Source organism: Natator depressus, chromosome 2 (genome assembly GCF_965152275.1).
Source record: "Natator depressus isolate rNatDep1 chromosome 2, rNatDep2.hap1, whole genome shotgun sequence".
Classification (NCBI taxonomy): Eukaryota; Metazoa; Chordata; order Testudines; family Cheloniidae; genus Natator; species Natator depressus.
The window spans coordinates 176,726,606-176,753,910 of record NC_134235.1 but is presented as its reverse complement, the minus strand read 5'-3'; the positions used below and the strand labels follow the sequence as shown (position 1 = coordinate 176,753,910).

Sequence of the window (27,305 nt, the reverse complement as noted above, 5' to 3'; positions counted from 1 at the left end):
AGAAGGGCTAGCTGGAGAGATGGCTGGATAATCAGGAGGGCAAGCTACAAGGAAGGCAATGATAGATGCAATATTCCCTGCATGGCCGTCTCCTACCTCACAGGCTGGAAGAGACTGTTATTTATTAACATATCTAAAATAATTAGTGATCCAGAGATGAAAGATGTGACAAATACAGTTGTCACCATTACTAAATTGTGCATCCAGTGACAAGGCCAGTTATTTGTAACATAGTGCTCTGATATTCTTAAAATCAAATATCAATAAGTTCAACTCAGAGTACCAGTGCCAGACTCTTATCTCTCGACACATCTAACCTCAGACACACATTACCTGAGGAGAACTTGTGATAAAAATGCAGCCACTCCAATCAATATCTCTACCTATTTGAATCATTTAAATATTTTGGATGAATTAAGATGTTTCTAAAGAGCAAAACAGCATGATGTCCCTAAATAAATTAGGAAAAATAAATAATTGGATGCCAGGCAGCTCTTTAGGAAGCTTCCCCCTCCCACCCCCCCCCTTTTTTTTTTTTTGCATTGAAAGAGATTCCTTCCTCCAAATTGGAAGCAATTGTCTAAGGGGCGTAGGCTTATTGGAAGCTATTTTCTACATGCTAGCCCCTAGATTCTAATTAGTTTTCTAACTGTAGTAAATATGGAAGGATTTTGTACTTCAGTCTAGGCTTCCTGAGTGCAAATTGCACTGAGTGAATGCTTAATTTCTAGTGATCTTACCCCTCATTTTAACCCAGTCTTTCAATTGGCCTCCTGGACAAACAAATTTGAATTTAGGGATTTGAATGCCAAGATGGGAAAAAGCCTGTCTACCTAAACTTTGATGGCTCAACCCATCATCACACAGATGTCATATTAAGTGGGGCTGACTTTTTGAACTTAAAATGGAAAAAAACCTCAAAGAAAAGCCATCACTTAAGAATAACAAAATCAACCAAATACTGAAAAACTGAATTACTTGCATTAATAAAATATTAGGCGTAACTGACAAAGAGCAGAAAGTAACGTAATATGATTTGTGTGTGGTAGTTAAGCCTACAAACAAGACTACAGACACATAGTCTTCAAACACATCAAGAAAAAAAATGAAAGTTGGAATCCAGGATATTCTATTTATATCATTAAAATAAAGCATAATATTTTTCCCCATTACAAATAGGAGGTCTTTTGTATTTGTTATTTTAAAGAAGTTATTCTGGTGACACTAACCAAGGAGTAGGGAATTAGATCAAAAAAACTAAACTTTTGAGAAACATCATATAAAGATAATTCTCATTTAAATTATATTAAAAATGTACCAGTACTTATTCAAATTAAGGAGTCACACATGAAATCATAAAGATGAAAGTCTTACCTCACCATGGTTAAAATGATCCTCTCTGGATAAAAAAGAAATACCCCACAAATACATTATTTGTTCATAGCACAGAATCATTAATATGTCCTATAGAAGTGCACTAGTTTCATTTATGAAATGATCTGATAAATATATACATCACTTATATAGCCCTTTTCAGCCACAGATTTCAAAGCTCTTTACAAGTTGGATAAATATCTTTGTCCCATATTTATGTTTTGGCGTATCTCCAATGCTGAAAATGCGCTTTAATACTTTAATTACTTCTACAAACAATCTTTACAGCAGATTAGCTATTTGGACACAGAGCTAGAAACTCCCTATCAAAAGATAAATACACAGAACATGTCCTACTATGTATTGTTAAAACAAGTCAACTATTTACTTAGTTATGACATGCATGGTTTCTGGCTCCTTAGGAGGAAACCGTGTAAACGAAACGATGTTACAGCAACTTATGGAGCTTGTTGAGACCTTAAAAAAGATACTTCCAGAGAACCTTAACTTTGCTATTGAATTATTGTAAATCTGTTTCCATAAACTGATGCATGTATGCCTAATGTTCTTGCAGGATACTTGTGAGAAAAAAATCCTCAAGCTCACGAGTTTCATATTTGTTAAAAATCTGATAAAGACCACATGAGCAAACATAAACACGTCCCAGTAATGATCTATGGAAAAAAGACAAACTCTCAGTGTAGCTGAATGTATAGGATGAAGTGACAAAAATCTCGTTGCCCAATTCACCACTGTCATACGTTACTATCAAATACGGTTCCAAAATGGATTTAATGGAAAAGAGCAGATAGTAATAGACATAGATTATTAATCTTGGTTCTGGATAAGACAACAATGATTCCTTTGGAGCGAAACACCAGGCACTCAGTACTTTAAGAAGCACTCCAAAGTGTTTCAGCAACACAACAAAAAATGAGGATTTGACTCTATCCTCTCAACCACATGTTAAATTTATTATCTATCCAGAAGAGAAAGTTAAGAGTGCAAACGCTGACAGAACAAAGGTTCATATTTTGCGATCAGAAAAGGACTTTGTGTTAAGAAGCTCTTCAGCAGGGGAAGTTTGTATCTGTAGATGCTGCTCATTCTTTATTCTGAGAGCCAGATCACAGGAGAACCGTCCAACCATAATTGAAGACAGTTTAGGAAATACGATGAACATTTTATAGGAGCACTTCCTACAGATTAAACCCAAATATCCTGGGGTTTCTAACTTGAACCTGATACTCCAGAAGGAAGGATGAAGATGATGTTTACATTCACTGTTTGCGGGAGAGAAAGGGAAGGGCAAAGGAGTAGAAATATTAGCCTAAGATTGTACAGCAAACAAACAGAAACTATGGTAATTTAACTTATCAATAAGCACAAATACAAATAATATTTTTGAATGCTATACAGTGAAGGGAAAACCAGTTCCATTTAGTGAATAGCAAACAGCTGTCCAAAAACAGGTCAATATGCTATTTTGGATCTAAAGTATCTGACATATAACAATTCAAATGAAAAGAAAGAATCCTAACATTTCTTTTGTAGCAAAAATGAAGGCTACTTACTGGTAACCACAGTTCTTTGAGATGGCTCTGCATATTCACACTTACTGGTATTAGGCCAGTTAGCGGTAAAACCTTCTCCAAGCAGTGTCCCTTAGAGTGCTCTCTCATCTCCTCCAATACCACCTTCCGCTGCACCGCTCAGTGTTTCTGAACACATTCTAAAGGCAAGGCCATAAAATGGGGTGCAGCACCATTGGCCTGGAGCGGCGAACCGCGGCCAGTGGGAGCCGCGATCGGCCCAACCTGCAGACGTGGCAGGTAGACAAACCAGTCCGGCCTGCCAGGGGCTTTCCCTGAACAAGCGGTTGACCAGCTTTGAGAACCACTGCTGTACAATACACATCAGCTACCACCACCAGAGTATTCTTTGGAACTGAAAATGGACCTGGAACTGGGACTAAGGCCAGGCCCAAACACTTAAATGGGACCAATCTGACACAATCCTCAAATCCATCCTTTTGGATCCTGAAGCTGAGACTGGAACAGACTGATTTTGGAGCCATAGAAACTCTGTTGGAATCAGATGGATCTGATAATGAGGCAAATGATCCGGCACTGCTAACAGTGTCCATCTTTTCCGTAGACCTCTTCCTCTTTGGAACCAAGACACCCAGAACTGAAAGCATGATCCTTGGTTCTGACACAGGCAGTTCTGAGGGCCTGATGGATGAAGCAGTGGGAACCAAAGCCAGACCCAATACTGGTTCTGACTTCCTGGAACCCTTCAACTGCTTTGATGGAAGTCACAGGAGACGAAACTGGCCTCTTGGACCCTAGATCCAATCACTGTCCAGGTCCACAGGGCTTAGCCTCACGGAGAAGCATCTGGAATCTATTCTGCCTCTCCTGGCAATCTCAGAGTGTAAAAGTCTGGCAGATGGAACACCCAGAAGGAGAATGGCTCTCTCCCAGGTACTTCAGGCACCTAATGTCTGATGCTGGGAAAACAGCGGGGCATGAAACACACCTCTTCATTCTTGGCTTTATCCTCTTCAGTTCCACCATAACCTGGAACCAAGATACTAACAAATTAACTACTTACCTATACAAATCACTAAATAACTCACAATAAACACATGGAGTAAAATGCCAGATCTGAAGGGACCGGAATGGTTCATTTTCATCCAGGCACATGGTTGGAAGGAACTGAAGTGATAGAGGGCGCTGTGCATCCCTACATGGCCTCGCCCTCAGAGATGTGGGGGGTGGGGGAAGAGGTAGGAGGGACACTAGTGGACACTACTGGGAGAAGGTTTTACCATTAGGCACCACAATACCTATAAGAGGTAATATGCAGAGCCACTCGAAGATCATCATTAAGTTTAACATCTTAAAGGCAATACTTACCGTTCACAGAGGTCTTTCTGAGATAAAACCCACACAGTATATTTAATTGCCTGTGAACAGAATGAAAGTTAACAAAATATGGACAAATTAGCATCTTTCTAAAGCATTTCTGAACATTTTAAAATTCTAAAATTAAATTAAGAGGGCTTGAGATGGTACGGTTAAAACATTAGTAAAGGCAGTTTTCATTCAATATGTTTTAGATACACATGCCAACAAAGAATTCTTACTAGACAAGGAGCCTGCATCTATCCTGTCTGTTCCTGAGTAGATTAAACTGTAATGTTTTACACATAATGCAATATACAATAACAAAAAAAAAATTAGTTATATAGTCTGTCAATCAGGTACAGAATACGTGCAAAATAAAACTAGAGTACATTTTTAATAAAATTTCATTTTTAAATTGTTTAGAATAAAAATATTCAAACTGAACAGGATAAATAGGAATAACTCTGGCCCCAAGCAACTACAAAGGTCCTACAAGCCCCCAAAATAAAAGGGGTACATAAGGGAGAGCAAATTAGTCCTAAATGTACATTAAACGTTTAAAACTACCCATTAATTTTTAAATGGCTGTTTTTACAAGCATGATTTTTATAAGGCAAAATGGAAGTTTTGGCATTCACTTCAGGTGGTGTAGGATTGGGTCAGTGGATTATATCATACAGAACACTGTACACCATTTCTTCCAAAAAAAATCTGGCTATCATTTCTACTGTAATTTACCTAGCTCTTCCTTATTTGGATGAATGTACTGCCCTCTTCAGTACACCACCAAAAGAGGAAATAGTTAACTCACTAAATGAATAACTTACCTTCATGATGATTACCCCAAAAACCACAAGAACAATGGGAAGTAGTAGCGTCTTTGTGTATCTTATTGGAGTCTGAAATGCAAAGAAATTTTTATTTCCTTCAAATTTAGTTTTATTTACTACCAGTCTCACTTTGAAAGCTACCATGCTTTAGTCCTGAAATATTTTTCCTCAGGGTAGATTTAAATTTCAACATATAGCAAAAACAAGGTGAGCTGAAAGGAGATACAAGACATCAAGCCCTATCCAGCTACCAAATTAGCACTCATAATACTGATACAGCATTTATAAATTAGTCCCCTATGTTTAAGTAAGGCTAGACATTAACATTACATAAAGTTCTTTTCCATTTTACAATTGCCTTTAGAATCTTTCTGGAGGCTTCAATCTTATCTCCAGCTTATTTTCTTTAGTTATCGGTCATAAGACTAGAACTAAACAGTGGATCATCTCAAAACACTCACCAATTCATTTTTTAGCATTCATAATTTATGATTGCGCCGAGACAAGTTTACTGGCCCTAAAAGCATTTTTACTCGCCCAGCCAAAGTGATTCTCTGCACAGACAAACCACAAGACATTGGACCCCAAGATATGGTTCTCACCTACTTTTCGGCCCCTCAACATTTTTGTTACGTAGTTCTAATTATATAAAACAAGCAGTATTACAAAATTTAAAGAATCTCTCCTTATACAGTACTTACTCTCTCATCCAAATCTAAGAGCTTTCAAGTCTGAAATCATACTGTTTCTATTTCTACCCTCACGAAAATCTACAATGAAGTTAAGTGGACTTAAAAACAAACACACACACAAACACTTTCATTGGACCCTGCAGCTCCTCATGAATGTGGAAACAAAAGTCTTACAATGACAGCAAATAGCTCTCAGATTTGTTGGTAGAAGCAATCACAGTTGAGGTAAAATATAAACAAGTTACCTCTTTTGTAAATCAATTTTTAATAAGTTACCTCTTTTTCCATGAAGTCAAACTCTGCAGCACAGGTGTACATTAATGTGTCAAAATCCTTGTAGCCAATAAATTTTGATTTTAGCAGGTTACTTATATGAGCCTGGTAAGAAATATAAAGCAAAAACCATCAGTAAATAAGAAATTGATCTCATATGCTGTAACAAAGTTCTTTTTTCATTAAACATTTTCCTATTTAGTTCAACAAAAACCCTTTATTTATAGTACAAGCGTAAATGCACCAAGTCATTATTTGGATAGATTAAATGAGATTTTCAGGTACAAAATTGTTAGGTTTGCCAAAATACATACAGCAGAAGATTACAAGAAAAAAGTTGATTACCAAGTAACTGTGGTTCATCAAGAGCTTTGCATATTCATACTTAGGGGATGCATGCTTCCTATCTTCTGTCCCCATCTAATACCCATGAACTTTGGGAACATCTTGGAATACCTAGTTAGCAAACAGCAGCGGCTAACAGGGGAGCTTTGCAAGGGAGTTCTCCAGGTGAAGGAAGAACAATTACGTGATGTTTGGGGTAGGTTTGTTATCTGTAGTGTGTGTGTTTGTGGTGTGCTTGTTGCTTGGCTGAAATATATCACATGATATGTTTGTTTGGGGGACCATTTGCTGAGCCCAGTGGCAAGGCTGAGAGCTTCTTAAAGAGGCTTTGATCCCTAAGCCCTTTAGCACCTATCAACCCTTAACCAGGGGGTAGGGCTACTCAGGAAGACCAGGGTTTTAAAAAGCCTGCTCCTAAGTAACCAGAGGAGCTAGGGAACAGGAGCAGCTAACAGGCCGAACTGCAGGGTCTCAATGTGTGGTTGAGACAATGGCGTAGGGAGGAGGGGTTTAGATTTATTAGAAACTTGGGAAACTTTTGGGAAAGGGGGAGCCTATACAGGAATGAGGGGCTCCACCTAAACCAAAATGCTGGCACTTAAAATTAAAAAGGTCATAGAGCAGTTTTTAAACTAAGGGCTGGGGGAAAGCCGACAGGTGCGGAGGAGCACGTGGCTTGGACAGAGGCATTCCTTAGGGGAGGATCTATTAATGGTGATTCTCTATATCCTAGTAAAGAGGAGAGGATGGAAGATGATAAAATATGGGTAGGATCTGAGGAGAAACAATCAAATGGAAAAGAGTCCCATTCAATTACATCATGTAATGGCAGACAGCTAAAAATTGACAAGTTTTTAAAGTGCTTATATACAAATGCTAGAAGTCTAAATAATAAGATGGGTGAACTAGAGTGCCTTGTATTAAATGAGGATATTGATATAATAGGCATCACAGAAACTTGGTGGAATGAGGATAATCAGTGGGACACAGTAATGCCAGGGTACAAAATATATCGGAAGGACAGAACAGGTCGTGCTGGTGGGGGAATGGCACTATATATGAAAGGAAGCGTAGAATCAAATGAAATAAAAATCTTAAATGAACCAAACTGAACCATAGAATCTCTATGAACAGTAATTCCATGCTCTAATAATAAGAATATAGCTGTAGGGATATATTACCGACAACCTGACCAGGACGTTGATAGTGACTGTGAAATGCTCAGGGAGATTAGAGAGGCTATAAAAATTTTAAAATTCAATAATAATGGGGGATTTCAACTATCCCCATATTGACTGGGTACATGTCACCTCAGGACGGGATGTAGAAATAAAGCTTCTTGGCACCTTATATGACTGCTTCTTGGAGCAGCTAGTCCTAGAACCCACAAGAGGAGAGGCAATTCTTGATTTAGTCCTAAGTGCAGCACAGGATGTGGTCCAAGAGGTAAATATAGCTGGACCGCTTGGTAATAGTGACCATAATGTAATTAAATTTAAACATCCTTGTGGCAGGGAAAACACCACAGCAGCCCAACACTGTAGCATTTAATTTCAGAAAGGGGGACTACATAAAAATGAGAAAACTAGCTCAACAAAAATTAAAAGGTGCAGTGCCAAAAGTGCAATCCCTGCAAGATGCATGGAAACTTTTTAAAGACAACATAATAGAGGCTCAACTTAAATGTATACCCCAAATTAAAGAACACAGTAAGAGAACCAAAAAAGTGCCATCGTGGTTAAACAATGAAGTAAAAGAAGCAGTGAGAGACAAAAAGGCATCCTGTAAAAAGTGGAAGTTAAATCCTACTGAGGAAAATAGAGAGGAGCATAAACTCTGACAAATGAAGTGTAAAAATATAATTAGGAAGGCCAAGAAAGAATTTGAAGAAAAGTTAGCCAAAGACTCAAAAAGTAATAGCAAAAAATTTTTTGAGTACATCAGAATCAGGAAGCCTGCTAAACAACTCCTGGGGCCACTGGATGATCGAGATGCTAAAGGAGCACTCAAGGACGATAAGACCATTGCAGAGAAACTAAATGAATTCTTTGCATCGGTCTTCATGGCTGAGGATATGAAGGAAATTCCCAAACACAAGCCATTCTTTTTAGGTGAAAAATCTGAGGCACTGTTGCAGATTGAGGGGCCATTAGAAGAGGTTTTGGAACAAACTGATAAACTAAACACTAGGACCAGCTGGTATTCACCCAAGAGTTCTGAAGGAACTCAAATGTGAAATTGCAGAACTACTGACTGTGGTTTGTAACCTATCATTTAAATCTGCTTCTGTACCAAATGCCTGGAGGATAGCTATGGAAATCATGAAACCCTGGAGTGATAATTCTTCTCTCACTTCTGTGCAAGTAATCCTAGAAATCTCATGACAATACAATACCAAATATATAATATAATAAAGGATAATAAAGCAAAATAGAAACAATTATCTTAACCAAAACTTCAACATTATTTTTGAAGATCTTACTATCATCTCTCTTCTTTGTATTGTTAACAATTTATTCTAGCTCTGGATAACATTTGCCAATTTGTTACTTGTTGATTATTTTACTGTATTGTTTTATTACAGCATCGTTCTGTTTTCCTTCTTCAATGCTTCTGATCAAAACATGCCAAATAGATAAAATGTAAATGTTTAGATTCTGTTTTCATGCAAAACCCCTTAATGATAAAGTAGGAGTGCAGAACAATGTCATCTAAATGTAAAATGTATATATTCAGCGTTTCCCAGGGTTTCCCATAAAGCATGAATAGGTCTTTAAAAATAAGTCACTAAAATTTTTTAAAACTCCGAAGACAGTTTTACTAAGTTGTTTGCCATGTGTCAAAGTTTTACTTAGCAAATGCATAGTCCTACAAGAATAGTGGTCAGCTAAGAGCTGAACAAAATTTCACTTTTCCATGCTCTCTCAATTTCTTGGAACATTACATTGGCTCACCAAAAAGTAACAGCATTCATTTATTTGCTTGGTTTAATGTTTAAGTCCATGTCATTTAGGAAGAAAAGAAAATGGAATAATAAATTAGCGATCATCTTAAATATTGTGCAGTTTAAATATTTAATTTCTCAGAGAAGAAGAAAACGTTTAAAGGATTAAATAAGATATGAAGCAACATAACTGTCTAAAATAAAACCTTTAACAATGACTAACATTAAAAAAAAGCAGCGCTTACATCATCAGCTACTCCAAATATTCGAGAAGTCAAATATTTCAAGATGACTGTCCCAAATAACCAAGCAAATCCTTCAATGGCCTACAAAATAAAGGATACATTCAGACTGAAGGAGGACAACAGAAGAAAAAAAGCATACTAGAGTTGTACAGTTAGTGGAAAAAGTTCTCTCATGTGTTAGGAAAGTGTCAAGAATAAAGCAACTGACAATCACAAGAAGTGTTTGATTTGTAACTCAAAATACATTCCAATAATTAGAGAACACAGTAGTAATATTAAATCTTTTCCTATTGAAACTGAAAGATCTAGTACTGCTTTATGCACATTGCTCCAAGCACTACAGTTAAGACTCCCTCTTCTCTCCTAGTGCATTGAAACAATATCACAGCAAGAGTGCAGTCAGCAGAAATGATGTTTCCAGAATCTTATTTTTAGCTCCTTTTAATAAAAAATTAACATAATGGTTAACAGTGTAAGTATTAAAAGAGGATGAATAAAAACAAGCTTATGGAAAACAGCAGAACTGAGGCAGACTAGAAAAGGAGTACTTGTGGCACCTTAGAGACTAACCAATTTATTTGAGCATAAGCTTTCGTGAGCTACAGCTCATTTCATCGGATGCATACTGTGGAAAGTGTAGAAGATCTTATTATATACACACAAAGCATGAAAAAATACCTCCTCCCACCTGCTCTCTCAATCAAGGTGGGCCATTTCCAGCACAAATCCAGGGTTTAACAAGAACATCGAGGGGGGGGGGGGCTAGGAAAAAACAAGGGGAAATAGGCTACCTTGCATAATGACTAAGCCACTCCCAGTCTCCATTCAAGCCTAAGTTAATTGTATCCAATTTGCAAATGAATTCCAATTCAGCAGTTTCTCGCTGGAGTCTGGATTTGAAGTTTTTTGTTGTAAAATAGCGACTTTCATGTCTGTAATCGCGTGACCAGAGAGATTGAAGTGTTCTCCGACTGGTTTATGAATGTTATAATTCTTGACATCTGATTTGTGTCCATTTACTCTTTTACGTAGAGACTGTCCAGTTTGACCAATGTACATGGCAGAGGGGCATTGCTGGCACATGATGGCTTGAATAGAGACTGGGAGTGGCTTAGTCATTATGCAAGGTAGCCTATTTCCCCTTGTTTTTTCCTAGCCCCCCCCCCTCAGATGTTCTTGTTAAACCCTGGATTTATGCTGGAAATGGCCCACCTTGATCATCATACACAATGTAAGGAGAGTGGTCACTTTGGATAAGCTATTACCAGCAGGAGAGTGAGTTTGTGTGTGTGTGAGACTCCTGAAAACACCTAAGGAACAACAACTGAACTGGGGGGAAGTGCTGGATCCAGGCTGAAGGAATTTTTAGCCTGTGAAAGAAACACCTGGGGTTTTTAAGCTGGAAGCAAGTGCAGCTGGCCCCTTAAGAATCTCTGCAACCTCCTGGAAACATCATTTAGGGTGAGAATTTGCTACTCATATCCAACGTCTTTAGTATGTTAAGCTTAGATTGAGTTTTTGTTTATTTGCTAGGTAACCTGCTTTGATCTGTTTGCTATCCCTTATAATCACTTAAAATCTATCTTTTGTAGTTAATAAATTTGTTTTTGCTTTATCACAAACCAGTGTGTGGGAGTCATAACTTGGGGCAAAAGCTGTTGTATATTTCCTCTCCACATTGAGGGAGAGGGCGAATTTCATGAGCTTATGCTCTACAGATCCCTGTGCAGCACAAAACACTATAATTTTGGGTTTACACTTCAGAGGGGGGTGGGCACTTGAGTAGCTCCTAAGCTGTAGCCTCCCCATGCAGAGCTGATCACAGCAGTCTGTATGTACTGCAGCTGGTTGTGCCCCTACCTGTATGTGTGCTGAAGCCTGGGAGAGAGTTTGGTAGGCTGGTCACAGCCATACGGTGTAAAGAGCACCCAGATGGTGGGTCAGTGGGGCTCAGTGGTACCCCAGTTCCAGGTGGCACCCTGGGAGAACGCATCACATTTATTGGCTGCAGTTATAAGAAATTAAACAGAGTTGTTTAATTACAGAGTTGTTTAATTTCCACAAATTGGGACATTTTTCTAGCCTCAAAGTAAAAGGAATTTACATCCATTATTTTTTAATCTAACTAGCTTTCTTTAAATTAGGATTACGATTTGGAAATGATCCCCTTTATCATGGTATCCCCTCCAGAATTTTACTGTGTTCATTTTGTTTTGCAACTCTGGTGGGAGCAAATATTCCATCATACTTTTCCACTGGTATTCTCTCCATGATGGTGAACTTGTACTATCATCATATTCTTTCAATCCTCTGGAGAAATTTGCTGTTCATATCTGTTTCTCAAACTAAATCATTTTGTCAGTATTGCCCTGAAGTTCTCAAGTAAGAGTGCATACAATTTGCTCTTTTAATCAGATATTGGATTATTTTTCAATTTCCTTCCATAGTTCTGTCTGGGAGATAAACCTAGTTTAAGTGGTCCAATTCTTATGATTTTGTAAATATTGTAACTAATTAGAAAATTCCTGTATTTTTAACTTCTAACAACTCTTACAGTGTGAAAGCTTTTAGTTCAATTTTGTCAAATTACTTATCCATTTTATTCCTTTTTGTGTCCGTTTTCCTTGTGGGATATTAGTCAATTTTGAGATATTGATATTCAAAATATTACTTCAAACTATCAATTCTCACATATTCACTGCATTAGAAATACATGGATAATTTCCTGATTTGGCTGACCAATAAGTGGTAGTTCTTTTCTGATAAATTCAATTGGATTATCAATCCTTACCCATAAACTGACTTCTCTTCTACTCCTTTTCAGCAATTTTGGACTCAATTCAAGAATACCCTAAAATAATAATTAAAAATTAATGCACCTATTTTATGATATTTCCAATCATATTCTAGTAACGTATGAAAAAACTATGTATTTTTTCTACAGAGCTTGACATGTCACCAAATGAACATCCTTAAAAAGTATAGTTCAAACTCATGTAACCTGTCAATCACATGACTGAATATCATAAGAACTGACTCTCTTATTATTGCAGTTTCCATACACTGAATTAGAACTACTCTTCTCTCTTCCGGGCGAGAATCTATTTTATATAGTTTCAAATTTTCTGGAAAAAACATCAAAGGCAATACAAGCACAGAAAGCGTGCCTATTTTCACCAGCAAAAAGAAACTTCAAAGTAAGGAATAATTACTAATTACAGCATAAAAAAATGTACACGAAGAATCCCCAAGGGAAGATGAGGTAGAATGACAGAAAAACATTACTAAACACAGAATCACTAAGTTTCCCTGCATTTTGTTACTAAGTTACAAATTTGTTACTAAATTCAAATTTTCCTCTTGTATGCCCTCTTCACCATCTTATGATAGCAAGAACTCTTACCATCAGTGGATGTTACGAGCAATAAAAATCAGAAATGGGGCATTAACTGAAGAGCTGTAAGAAGCCTACTCTACACCAGCCTAATGGCTATATGACATCAAGATTTCATTACAAATGATTAAACAAAGTTTTTTTGTAACTAAGGACATTTTAGCTTTTAGCTAACGAAGGAGCCATGGGCGTGGCTCAGCATCCCTTTTTCTCAGAAAAGATCTAAGAGACAAAAAGTTAAAATAAAAAGACTGAGACATTGGGCTACCCTCCATGCTTCCAGGATGGAACATCAAGAGAGACTGGGGTGGAAATAGGCTCTCTTTAGTGTCCTCCTACTAGCCTTGATTGATAATTTTGTCTTCTTCCTTCCTGGAGTAAGTACATGATTTGCTTAGGTAAGTTTTTTCTGTAAAAAATAGGGGTGAGGAATATACTGGATGACAAACCTTTAATGGTTTAAATAATGCTTGTAGTGTGTTCCTGAGTGAGTGGGCTTTCCAAGACTGTTTTCATATTGACGCATAATTTCTGATTATTGTTGCTTCTGTTATTGGTCATACTGTTCTGTACTATTTGCAGTTGGAAAAAGTATACGTTTTAAGATTTTTTTTTTTAAAATACTGCTTAAGCTTCAAACAGAAACAGAAGCCACAGCTTTCACTTTGAAGTCCAATCAGTTAATCACGTATACCTTGTGTGTCAGATGTTCTACAAAATTTGCCAGCATATAAATAACTTTTAGTACCCTGTAAAACGTGATTATTCTAGCCTTACACATGAAAAAGCGTAAGTCCATGTTCAGTTTCTCTTGTGTCAAAGCTTTGATGTGTCAACATTTTATTGACTTTATTAACCCTTCCCCATGCCCCAAACATCTCCCAAGACCACTGTTCCCTCTAAGCTGTGCACGCGCACACAGACCCTAAACCCTGCACATACGGTGAAATACCGCGCACATAAAAATTTGCACAGAAGCACAACAATTTGCACAGAAGACATTTTTTGCACACACGGCCTGTCAAAAATTAGAGGGAACATTGCCCAAGACTAACCTTATCGATCTCATGGAAGTATAATCTTTTCTAACTATTTAGAGAAGTTACAATTCTACATTTAATGCGCCAATCCATAGATAATAGTGCAGAAGTACATTCCTAAGCATCTGAAATGAATTCTTCCAAAACTTACCCAGATAACTGCTAAAGAGGCAGCATAATATGATGTCAATAACATTGAGTTGCCAAACATCAAAATGAAACACAGTGCAAGAGATGCCTGAAATAAGAAAATACAAAAATCTCAGAATATCTAAACCATCAAGTAATTCTCTCAAATACAACATATAGTATAAATAAAATAATTAATAACTGACAGCAATACCATGGTTTTCTTTAAATATATCAATATCTACATACTATGCAGCAACTCTCTAAGCTAGAGACCCAGCTTACAGAACTGTATTGAGACAGGTTAGTAATAAAGATTTTAAATGATGGCAATGTAGCAAATGTGAACTACTATGATGATGCAAGTAACATGGAATAAAAGGTTTAACAACAGAATATATTTCAACCCCTACTATATTCTTTTTTCATTTTCTTAAAAGCTTTTTCTGATGTTTTACTCATTCTTTCAAGTTATTTTACTAGGTCACTTACATATGCTGATAGTCAGAGACTCTCAGAGTCCCGTGGACAAAGTAGTAAAGAAATTTTGAGGAGGAAAAAAAAGGAGGAGAGGTTACTCACCTTGTCCAATAACTGGAGTTCTTTGTGATGTGTGTTCCTTTCGGTACTCTACTTCAGATGCGCATGCACCCTGTACCTTTGATCAGAGATTTTTGGTAGCAGTGCCTGTTTGGCCTTCACATGCGCACTCAACATGCTTATGCCTCGAAGAGAGGCTGTATAGGACCGTACAGGTGACCCACCTTCAGTTCCTTCTCTACTGCAAAGTCCCACATAGGGAACTCCATAGCAAAGGGGAAGGAGGGCAGGTAGTGGAGCACCCAAAGGGGGACACATCTTGAACTCCAGTTTCTGCATAAAGTGAGTAACCGCTCTTTCCTTGAGTTGTCTCCTTGTGGGTGCTCCACTTCAAAGTGACTCCTTAGGTCAAGGAGACGGGAGGTTTAGAACAGAGTCCAGCGCTGAAGAGAGAACTGCACTGTCTACTGCAGCATCTGATCTAGCAGCATGAACCAAAGCATAATGGCTGGAAAAAGTATGCACTGAACTCCATGTTGCAGCTTTGCAGATCTCTCAGCAACTGGAACATTCTTGAGTAGGGCTCGACAGACAGACTGCAATCAAATAGAACATGCAGTCACTTGCAGGGGCGTTTGAGCATCAACCAAACCATTACATGCAATAATACATCCAGAGATTCTCTTTGGGAGATAATGTATTCCCCAGACCTATCCTCAATAGAAACAAAAAGTCATGGGGACTTTTGGATGTTCTGGTTCTGTTCAAGTAAAAGGCCAATGCCCTCTCAACATCTAGCATATGGAAGATTATTCTATGCAGGAAACTATGTAGCTTAGGAAAGAAAACTGGAAGGTGAACAGTCTGGTTAATATGAAACAGAAGCCGCCTTAGGTAAAAATTTTGCAGGGGGTTGTAATGATACATTCTCCTTGGAGAACACAGTCAATGGAGGACCTGCCATTAGAGCCCCAATCTCTCCAACCCTTTGTGCAGAAGTGAAGGTCACCAAAAAGACTTGTCTTCATGGACAAATGTAACAGAGCATGTAGCTAGTGGTTCAAAAGGCTGTTTCATGGGATGGTTAAAAACAAGGTTGAAATCCCAAAGCAGAGTAGGATCACTAATCTGCAGGAAAAGGTTTGTAAGACTTTAAGAACCTCATTGTGATCAGATGTGTGAAAATTGAGAAACCACCTAAACGTGTGTGGAAAGCTGTTATTAATGCTAAGGGAACCTTGATGGAATTCAGAGACCTGATGTTTTCAATTCCAATAGGTAATCCAAGATTGTGGAAAGAGATGACTGGACAGGTGAAAAATAACAGAGGTTACATCAAAGATGACATCATCTTCATTTCTGGAAGTAAGTGTGTCTTGTAGATTTCTCCCTGCTATTTAACAGCACATGTTGTACTCCCAATGAACAGGATGCCTCTAATCCTGAGAGCCATTGAGGAGCCATGCTTTGCGTTGCAGAATGTTCAGATTGGGGTGAAGTGTTTGACCCACATCCTGAGACAGTCAGGAATCGATGGGGAGTTGCCACAGAGAGCAGAAGGTGAGTCTGACAAGGTACGGATACAAAACTTGTCTTGGCCAAGTTGATATAATCAAAATGACCATGGCTTAGTTGTGATTGATCTTGTTGAGAACCTTTAAAAGGAATGACAGGTTTCAGAGTAGCAGCCGTGTTAGTCTGTATTCGCAAAAGAAAAGGAGTACTTGTGGCACCTTAGAGACTAACAAATTTATTTGAGCATAAGCTTTCGTGAGCTACAGCTCACTTCATCGGCTGTAGCTCACGAAAGCTTATGCTCAAATAAATTTGTTAGTCTCTAAGGTGCCACAAGTACTCCTTTTCTTTTTAAAAGCAATGGAATTGGTGGAGACCCATAGAGAAAGACCCTTTGTCTATGTAACGAGAAAATCCTCAATCTCTAGGAGATGCCTGAGTCCTCCTCTGGAACAGAATTTTCTGCACTCCATGTTGCCTGCAGTGGCAAAAGGTTTCAAAGCTAGGACTATTTTGTTGGAGACTTGAGATTCCAATTCTCATTAGCAATTTAGGGAAAAATTCCTCACTGACAGGAATGGCTTCTCAAAAGGAGAGGCACCTTTTAAAACCCATGTAGCCCAGCATCCCATATTCAGGAAAAAGTATTGGACTCCTCAGAACCAGAAAAAAAATTTTTTTGGAGGGGAGAAAGAAAATGAGAACAACAGTTCCAATAACTACTTACTATAATAACTCTAAAGAGAAAACAAGCACACACTAAATTCCAATTCTGGCCAAATGCATCTGAGAAGGAACCAAGCATGCTGGAACAATTTTTATAGTGGGGGTGCTGCTGATGGAAACCATGTATTTTGTGTTTATTACTACTTCAAGCAGGGGGTATAGCAGTACCCCTAATTCCAGCACCACTAGAAGGAACTGAAGGCTGTTTGCCCACACAGTCCTAAATAACCTGGGTATGGGGCAGGAGTATGTGTAGGGTGCATGAGCAGGCAACACTACCAAAAATCTCTGATCAAAGACACAGGATGCATGTGCACCTGAACTGAAGCACCCAGAGGGACACTACTCAAACAACAACTTAATATTTCTGTCATACAGAAAGCTGTAAATTTCAAATAAACAACACTATAAAAACTGATAAACCAAAAATTTGATGCAGCACTTTGGTCATAGGCATACTTAACCATATCATAGTTTTCTCCAATTTTTTTTTTATACAGTTGTAGCTGCCAACTATGCTGTTCTGGCAAGAATTACTCTGGATTTTACAAAAACGTATGGATTCACAGGCCCAGCCAATGTCTCAGAAGCTGATATTGAATAGGCCGGGGATGTGCTTCCAAAATCCATTAGAAGGTAAAAGGACAAAATCCATGAGGAGACTACTCCTTAAGAATCAGTTGAACCCACTGTGAGAGACCATAATCAGCAAGGGAAGAATCTGTAAGAATAAATTAAAATCCACTGGATGGCATAAAGTAAACCATTAAATCTACAGAAGGGATGGGGAGGTACTATAACATATTGGAATGGGGAGAAGTCGAGGATGGAGATTGAGAATCAATTGCTGGGAAGAGAGAAAAGAATTCAAGAGAAGGACAGAAAGAGCCAATGGGGGAAAGATAATCATAAGCCTATATTAAGTTGTTTCTTCTAGTAGGTGAGCTATAGATCTTTGGATTCTCAATAATCTCCTCCTAATCAGTATATTGTTCAACAATGCATAATAGGGTATTTCTTAAGTCTTAATGACTGCACCGCATTTAAAGCGGGGCAAACGTTGCCTGGGCTTGCCGAGGGAGGGCAGCTGTGCTTTATGGCTGGAGGGGTGGTGGAGGTGGTCCGAGACTGCTACAAAAGGTGAACGGTGGTCAGCTTTGCGGCGCTGACTCATCCCCCAGGAATGTGAAGTCTGACGGCCATAAAGGTGCAAGCTCTGGCGTGGGAAGCCTCTTTTTTCCATGCAGCAGGCAAGGCAGCACCCACCCTCCCTCCCCTAGTGGAGGCAAATATCAAGTCGGGTTAGGACCTGCTGTGGACATTGTGCTAGTCACTCCTTTTTAAGGGGGGCCGGGAAGGAATTTTTCCTGCACCACCAGATTGGCTTCGGTCGAGTGAGGTTTTTTGCCTTCCCCAGAGTGGGTGTCAGGGATGACCTTTTCTGATAAGAAGAAAAGGTGGTAGGCTATATGTCACAACTTATTTTGTAAGTGTGTGGTGGATGTCCAGTGCAGGTACTCCATAGGGAAGGCATCCAGTGACCAAATAAATGGCCTGGTAAAGGACTCATAAGGAGGTGCTGGGTAAAGGAACAGAACGGGGGAGGAGGTTTGGGGACTCCTATGATTGGTACAACAGGGAGCCAACCCCCACTCCCCTGGTCTCACAGCTACCTTAACCCTCCTATGAGGGGGGTGGATAGTAAGGTCCAAACCATGGGTTGGCTGGAGGGACCTGGATTGAAATGAAGTGGGGCTGGAGAAAGCCCCAGATAATGATTTGAATAAACATGGATTGGCCTGCACTGTACACTTTATCTGCCTGGTAGTCCCAGATCTCTATATAATAAAGTTGCAGCCTGATTAAAATCCATATCAAGTCTCTCCTGTCCTTTTGGTATGCCCAGACAATGAAGTGTATTACAGCAATTAGACTCTTCAGGAAGATCCTGAACACCATGGAAAAAATCCAGAAAATAATGTGGTAGCAGATGTTTCTCAAAATACACAAATACAGAAACCTGTAAATGCAGGACCAATATCCATGGGTGCCAGGTTTGTATAAATTTTTGGTGGTGCCCAGAACAGGTCCAAGCAGAGCTGTCCTGTCCATAGGACAGACCAGGGCAACCACCCCAAGCTCCATGCTTTGGGGGGCCCTGTGCTTCAGGGGGATGCGGGGTCCAGGGCGGCGCACCCCTGCGGGGAGGGGGACAGCTTGTCTCCATGCCCTGCACGCACCTGCAAGTGCCACCCCCGCCAATGGGAGCTGCGGGGACAGTGCTGTGGGCGGGGGCAGCGCGCAGAGCCTCCCCACCAGCACCACAAGGGGCCACAGAGACGTGCCAGCAGCTCGCTGCTTCCGGGAGCAGTGTGGGGCCAAGGCATGCAGGCAGCCTGCCTGAGCTTGCTGTGCCACCGGACTTCTAGCGGCCCAGAGATCACCATCAACTGGCAGAGGCTTCAGGATCAACCAGACGATCGCAATTGGCAGGTTGGTGACCACTGAATTGTATATCATTATGGATATATTTTTGCGGAGCCCCCCCGTAGTCAGAGGCCCTGGGATGCAGCCCCTAAAGCCCCGCTTTAATCCGGCCCTGTTCATGACTTGTTCCAATTAACATCTTTGAACTGGCCATGATATTGTAGCAGAAGTGAACTTAGCTTTTTCATTAAGGGGAAAACAAATCCGAGCACTGTTAATGATTTAGGATATTAAAATACTTGGTTTACATTTACATATTTGTCTAAATCATAACAAGATTTATTTATTAGCAAGGCATCTTCTATGACAGATTAAAATGTTGGTCTACCAAGTTTGACGGTATTCTTTTAAAACCAGTAAATTTTTCTTTTTTTTCCAATACACAATTAGTAAAGGCAGAAAATACTCAGTGCTGTATTTTAAAATGTCATTTTTGTGCATCTCAAGGTCTATATATGGACAGGATTCTATTCCTTTTTTCCCTTCACTTTTAGTCTTACAGTAACTCTTTATACTCACTACACAACTAATCAAAATATCTAAAACTAACTTCTCTTGACTAGCTGATTTGACTAGATTCATTTTTTAAAAGGAAGTATTACCATATGTACACAAAGTATCTTCTGTAACTTGAGAAAGTCAATGTAACCAACAACATACACAGCAAATAACGAGGCTATCTGGAATTAAAAAGAGAAGATTAAACTAATTGAAAAGTATACATTCATACAGCATAAATACATTATTGAGCATCTGTAGCTCCTTTTAATGGCTAACGGCTTATGAATTTTTGCAATGGCTTATTTTGAAAGAAGGTGGGGCTGTGTATAACAACCAAAAAATACAAAATATAAAACTTTTCAAGAATAAGATTTAAAATGTTGCTTTACTAATTTTAATGACCCCCACTTGTATTAATAATTTGCTCTTGGATATCACCTCCCATTTTCAGATAAAAAAGCATTCATTATTATTAGTCTTAACTGTGTAAAAATCAGGAAATATTATCTCCACTTTACTGATGAGGAAAATGAGGCATAGAAATTAAGTGACTGCCCAAAGTCATGCATGAAGTTTATGGTGATGCTAGGAACCAAATTCAGCTCTCCAAAGTTCCTGTCCACTGTCTTAACCAGGAGAGCAACCCTGTTGTCTCTGCCTTGATTTTCTGAAAAATGAGGGTCATGTTATCAAACATTTTTAAAATAAACATTTTCCTGTAGTTTACATTTTTGGTGGCCACCTGCAACTCATTTTCTTTGTTGTGGTTATGAGACCCATCCACCCCTGCCCAGACTGTTTTGTTCAAAAGCAACATCTGCTACTTCAAAATACAGCAGCCCAAAGTAGATGGGAGAGAAGAAGAAGAGAAGGTCCTGTATTCCAGGCACCTTGGGTTGACAAGGAGAGGAGAGAGAGAAGGGCATCCTTGCTCCTCAAAAATACAAGAAGAGCTGAGGACACAAATACTTGTGCGGAAGAGCCTCGGGGATAATTCTGCCAATTACTTCTCCATATTATCCTCTTAACCAGTTATTCATTCATTTCCCAGCTTTTAATTTAAGAGTCATGGGTGTTTTGCACCCTAGCTCAGGATATCAGATGCTTAGGAAGGTATGAGTGCTTTTTCTGTGCCTCTTGTTCTGCACCCCTTCAGGATGATATTTAAAGCAGCAGCTTGTTTTCTGCAGACCCAAATAGGGAGCAAGACTTCTGTTTCCAAAAGGGACAATTATCTGAAGAGTCCAGAATGCATTAAAAGTCACAGGTAGTTTAAAACAAAAAACCTGACATGGGCTAGTAATTAATTCACCATATCCCCGTTTTCATTTATTTATTTATTTTTAAGAATGAGGTCAGTGATTGCAGCAACCCTTTGAATCAGGTAATCAGAGCACTTGCGCTTAGAAGCTACACATAAAGAGTAATTTTTCAGTGGGGAAGCTAGATATGATGACCAACGCTTTGTGTTGTGAAATCCAAGCCCTTACTTTTCCTAAACAGAGGTAAGTGCTTATCTACCTTCTATTGACTGAAAAATTCTTAAAAGCCCCTGATTACAGAACTTTTTTTTAAAATTTGTGCTAATTAGCACTTCTGGGCTTACATTTTTCTCTAATACAAATGCATAAAGATGAGTATGTGCTGCCTAGAGATATATTTAACAGACTCTTTTAAACTACATTATATGCTCCTGGGGGAATTCTGTGCCACTGCATATGTGTAGAATTCATTCCTCCCACAGATTTCTTTGCTTCCCCACAGAAAATGATGGGAGGCAAAGGGAAGCCACAAGAGTGGTCACATGTCAGCATGGTTTCCAGAGCCCGGAGCAGCTGGCAGACAGGTAAATCTCCAAGGGGGTCGGGGTGGGGATGCCCCTGGGCATAGTTTGGGGGGCATAGCCCCACAGAGGCAAGGCATGGGGGTATGCGGGGTCACATGCCACTGCCCCCACCCCCCCATTTCTGCGAGCACAGAGCTGCCCAGATGAAGGAGGGTTCTGCTACGGCTAGCTGACTCTGCAGTTGGATACCATCTTCTGAGTTATAGTGCCGGTCAGGCTCCCTGTCTGTGTGCTGGAAGCCATCCTGTTTTCTGTACAATGGTGAGTGCCCGCAGTGGGGCAGGGCAAGAGAGGTGGGTTGGGGCAGGAAAAATGGGAGAAGGGGGGTGGGAAGAGGCAGTGGGGAAGGAAGGGGGATGGAGGAGTGGGGGGGGCCTGTGCGGAGAGGGAGAGCCCGGCATGCAGTATTCCCTCAGGAGCAGCACTGGGGCTCCCCCATTAAGCAGGCCCATCAAACCCCCACTCCATCTCGCCCCATCCTTCCTGTACCTGGATCACCCTGATGAGCCCCACACACCCGGACTCCCACCCCAACGAGCTCCGCTCCCCCAGCACCCAGACCCCCTCGCTGAGCCCCCCACACTGAAACCACCCCTGCAAGCGCAATCCTGCCACACCCAGACGGCCCCTGCTGAGCCCCAATCACCTTCCCTTGGATCCCCTGCAGAGTCCCATTTCCCCTGCACCCAACCCCACCCCCCCACAAACAAGCTCCTGTGCATCCAGATCCCCCATTGAGCCATCCACACCCAGATTGCCCCACACAGAACTCTCACCCCACACCTGGGTCCCTCCACACTAAGCCCCACCACACTTGTATCCTGGCAGGCTGAGCCTGCCTGCCCGCCCATCCCTGGAGTACCTGGTACAGAGGGGCAGGACAGCCCTTGAGCTGTGTCAGGGTCACGTGCACCCTCATCACCGAGCCCCTGTCCTGTGGGGAGGATGGGAGAGCTCCAGGGTGATCTCCCACTTCTGTGCATCCAGTGGCCTGTGCTCCCACTGCCATGTTGGAGCCTCCACATTTATTTATTGACAAATAAAACTGGCAGAGTTTTAAAATATAGTTCACAGAATTTTTCTTTTTTGGCACAGAATTCCCTCAGGAGTACTTACATTTGCTAGTCTCTAAGGTGCAACAAGTACTCCTTTTCTTTTTGCGACTACAGACTAACACGGCTGCTACTCTGAAGCCAATGAAATCAGATGAGCTCTTTGCTGCTCTCAGGCAGTAGTTACTGTACCTGGTAGCAGTAGATACACCAAAAGTCAACACTATCCATGTAAAATTAATGCTGGAATATATGTTAAACATAAAAAGATGTTCCAAGACATTTTAAAATAATTCTCTATTTGTATTAATCACCTTAGTTTATTAAAAACATTTTTAATTTTAATAAGTTGATTGTACTCAGATATTTTTATTTTTACTTTTTAGACTTCAAACAATTTGGGCAGTGAAACTAAACATGTTAATTTCACTTTCTGGTTCTAAGGATGGAGGGTTTTTTCTTTATATGTGCATTTCTTGGATTAAAAGGCAAATTACTTGAATTTCCATGCCTACAAAATTTTTGTAACTGAAATATTTGATTTAGTATCACAAAAATATTTGTTTTCACGTATGGTTTTGCAAAACTACATTTGGACTATTTCTATTTCTCTGGAGGCAGAGAAACCTGGGAAGGGCTCTAAAGGGGCAGACCTATGTTCTAATAAGGACAAACATTCTGGTATACTTTCAATCACCTTAGAGAGAAAACCTCACAGTTAAGATTGTGGGACAAGAAGGAGACAATTTTGAAATAACTTTGGAGATGTTAGGACAAGCAGTGAATGTGATGGTGCAATATGAACCTGGAAGCAAGAGAAGTCTGGCTGCTGAATTCTGGACTCTGTTTAGAGAACAGATATTAAGAATGAACATAAAATCTAATTTTGGTTACTGTGCTACAGAATGACAATGGTTGCTAAAAAACATCAGAAGTCCTATGAATTCACTTGCCTGTACAAAGCAATCAATTTATCTAAATAAGGTAAAGATTCTACCTGAATCTAAGTTTTGCAATGAACTACACACTTGTCTAAACATACTGTGTATAGTGTTCCACTATAAAGCTTGAACTTATTATTCTGAAGCTACATACACACTAAGCTATCGTCCAGTGTACAGGAACAGAGGTGTGTTTAATACATTGATATTCAATAAAAATGGTCTTACTTGTGTCAGAAGGACAAACTGAGCAAACTGCCAGGGAAGCATGAAAAAGACATTAGAAACACACAGTGCAATCAAGCTTCCTCTATTAATATTCGGAGTCCTTGGGGAAAAAAGAAATAGAACAGATACCAGTAAGTTAAACTATAATAGGCCTTTGCGTTTCATCCAAAAAAGCAGCAGAGAATAGTATCAAAAAACTAAAAATTGCTTTGAAACTGGACTTGCAATATAAATCGACAACTGTGAACAAAACAGTCTAAGTAACTTTTGTATTAATTCTATAAGAATATAGAATATAAGAATAATTAAAATAATTAATTCTGACCCTTGTTATTTCATAGCTCACCTTTTGAAATAAAAGAAGTTGAAGTAAACAAAAAATGTGCTGAGTGGCCCCACTAAGTAAGTCATGATTCATCTCAACATTCATCTCAAAACTGCAGTATTTCGTTTAGAATTCCTTTCAGGCTTTATGAAGTGTTCCAACTCTTAAGGTTTCTCTAAAGATGCCCAGACTGCCTCAGTCTCATTGACAATATGACAGCCAGAATGATGCACTACTCAAGTGACACAGGCAACTATTTTGTGCAATACTTCTAGTACTGTATTATAAAACACTGGGGATATCAATGGTATTTGAGGACAAGAGTTCAGAATTTGACCTCACCATATATAATTATTTAATCTCCACTTGTCTACCTACTTATGGGGGAGTGAAAATATGGCAATTATTTGGGAGTATATAGGGTTCTGTACTCAAGGGTCACTGGCATCACAAAAAGGCATGTCTATGGGAAAAGGAGTAGAAACTTTCTTGCCAATTTGTAGCAGTCTGGGAAAACAGAGGCAGCCGCCTATGAGGTTCAAGAACTTCCAAGGAAGGACAATCAGTTCCATAAAAGAAGCAAACTGTTTCCATGGGATATAATGCTAAAAAGAGAAGAATGCCCAGCTCATTCAGACTAAACTGTTCCACCTGCTAGAAGACAGCAAAGAAACTAGATAACTCAGCTGCAGCCAGACTTTCTATTGGGGTCTAATGTCACAAAAATTTGTAATTTCATCTATTAGGAGGATTATAGTTATAATCACTTGTGTGAATTGACCCAAATGTCCTTCCTTGGAAGTTTTTGAGCCTCTTGGATGGTTGCCCGTTTTCCCAAACTGCTGCAAGTCAGCAGGAAAATTTTCTACTCCTTCTCTGACAGACATGCCCCTTTGTGATGCCAGTGACGCCTGAGAGCAGAGCCCTGTAGCCCACGAATGGCTGCCATGTTTCCACTCCTCCACAAGAAGACAACTGGGGATAAAATTATATATGAGGCTATGAGGCAGGTGAGACAGTAACTGTATCTAGTTGAAACATTCTAATACTCTCACCTGAATTTGCACTGACTCATGGTGTCCTCTGACTCCATTTTTCAGTTACCTCAGTCATCAAATAAATATTTCATAATGAAAAAGTGTCAAAGTTTCAAAATGCCCCCATGGATTTCTGTCTGAGTGACAGGGACCACCAATTAAAGTTTCATGGAAGAGCCATGTTCTGGCCATATTTCATCTGTTGTGGAGAACTGGAACCTTGCCAACCAGCTGGAAGGACAGTATTGTGATCTCACTTTATAAGGAAAAGGGACTGAGCAGTGAATGTAAGAGCTATAGGCCAATCACTTTATTGTCCAGGCCAGGGAAGGTGTTTGCAAATGTTCTGCTGGCACGTTTGGAGCCCCTGCTCTGTGTTGCTCCCAACAGTCAGGCTTTACGAGGAATAGTTCCACACTAGATGCCACCAGCCCTCCGCTTGTAGTCAGAGATACACTATGAGTTCAAAAACCCCTGCACGTAGAGTATGTCAACCTTACGGCTGCATTTGATTCAGTTGACCGAGTAGCACTATAGAAGGCCTTAAAGGGCATAGGTGTCACAACCACTCTGCTGGACTTGATTAGAGAGCTGCATAATGGAACCACTGCCCATGTACATCTGGGGAATCGGATGTCACCATCTTTTAAATCAGTATCTGGTGTCATGGAAGGCTGTGTCTTGGCCCCTGCACTCTTTTGTTTGCAATGGATTTCATAATGAAGCCTCCTTTGGACTACAGAATAAGCAAATATGAGGAATAAAATCCCTTCCTCCATTATACTGAGGGGGCACTTCCTTTATGGCCCCCGACTGCACCAGAGTCTGCACTTCCTGAATTAGTATAACCTTGTGAGAGTGGTCTGCGAAAAGGGTCAGGGAAGGGGGCAGGAGGAATATTCGTGAATTGCAGGGTATATCCCAGTTCCAGCATGCTTAGGGTACCTGATGTAATGTGGGTCCAGACATTTAGGAAGTGGGACAACCTGTTGCCAAAGGGAGAGGAAATCTCTGGGAGCGGTTTGCTGCCCTCGACCAAAGAATCAAAAAGACTGCTTGGAAGTTTAAAGTTGTCTCAAGGTCGCAGAAGTTGAAGGAGGTGAAGACAGGGGTCTCTTCGTTTGAGACCTAGAATGCCTTCTAGAGCTTTTGGGCTTTCTCACTGGGTAGTATGGATACCTCTGCTGGGCCTGAGGCCAAAACTGCTTCTTTATTATAGCAGGGGTATAAATACCAATTGACTTCAGGATTATCCTGGAATCTTTTAGTGTTCAGAGCTTCCTCTGTTTTTCCCCAAAACAAATATGAACCTTCAGAGGGTGTGGGACTTCAGCTGGTATGCTCGATACCTGCAGCCATGAAACAGGGTGCATAGTGATAGCTGTCACGAGTCGCTGAGTCTGTTTCATCCACCACAGCCCCCGAAGAGGAGTGGGCAAACAACCCTCACTATAAAAACCTTAAATTCCTTGTTCACTTTATCCACTTGTTCTGAAATTTAGGTCTCTAAAGCACAAAGGGGAAGTGTGAGGCATTCAGACTTGTTATGACTACTCATGATGGGCGGAGAAGGCGGGGGGGCAGGGCAGCTCTGCCCCCCCCCCACCCCTTTATGCTCTTGGTGATTAGCAAAAGCACACGGAGGGCTCATGAGCCCCCACAAAGGGTATTGGTATGGGAAAAAGTTATCCAACTCTGATGCACTGGTGCCCACACATCTAGTGTGGAATGACAAGGGCAATCACTGAAAGAATCATATATATGATTTCTTGTTTGTACAGTAAGGCTGTGTCTAAACTATGAGTTTATTTCATTGCTAATGTTGCTAACACCAATGTAGCTCCACTAGCCCAGTGTTAAAAATGTTGTGATAATGGGAGCCTGGTCTACACTAGTAGTATCACTACTGCTACCAATGGTGGAGACCCA

The 27,305-nt window shown here is 40.1% G+C and overlaps 1 protein-coding gene across 4 annotated transcripts in view; it reads right to left on the bottom strand.

Moving 5' to 3' along the window:
• The window catches only part of DPY19L1 (dpy-19 like C-mannosyltransferase 1), a 96,544-nt gene that overhangs the window by 24,694 nt on the left and 44,545 nt on the right, over nt 1-27,305 (bottom strand). Inside the window, exons 10-18 of one of the 4 annotated variants that reach the window (XM_074945351.1) lie at nt 24,015-24,114; nt 20,049-20,126; nt 14,201-14,287; nt 12,407-12,466; nt 9,616-9,696; nt 6,085-6,186; nt 5,114-5,185; nt 4,296-4,345; nt 1,375-1,399 (exon numbers count right to left, since the gene is read on the bottom strand). In XM_074945351.1, the coding sequence (XP_074801452.1) occupies nt 1,375-1,399; nt 4,296-4,345; nt 5,114-5,185; nt 6,085-6,186; nt 9,616-9,696; nt 12,407-12,466; nt 14,201-14,287; nt 20,049-20,126; nt 24,015-24,114 (655 nt within the window). The remainder of the gene's footprint in view (nt 1-1,374; nt 1,400-4,295; nt 4,346-5,113; nt 5,186-6,084; nt 6,187-9,615; nt 9,697-12,406; nt 12,467-14,200; nt 14,288-20,048; nt 20,127-24,014; nt 24,115-27,305) is intronic. The other 3 variants (XM_074945353.1, XM_074945352.1, XM_074945354.1) reach the window with 3 other exon arrangements.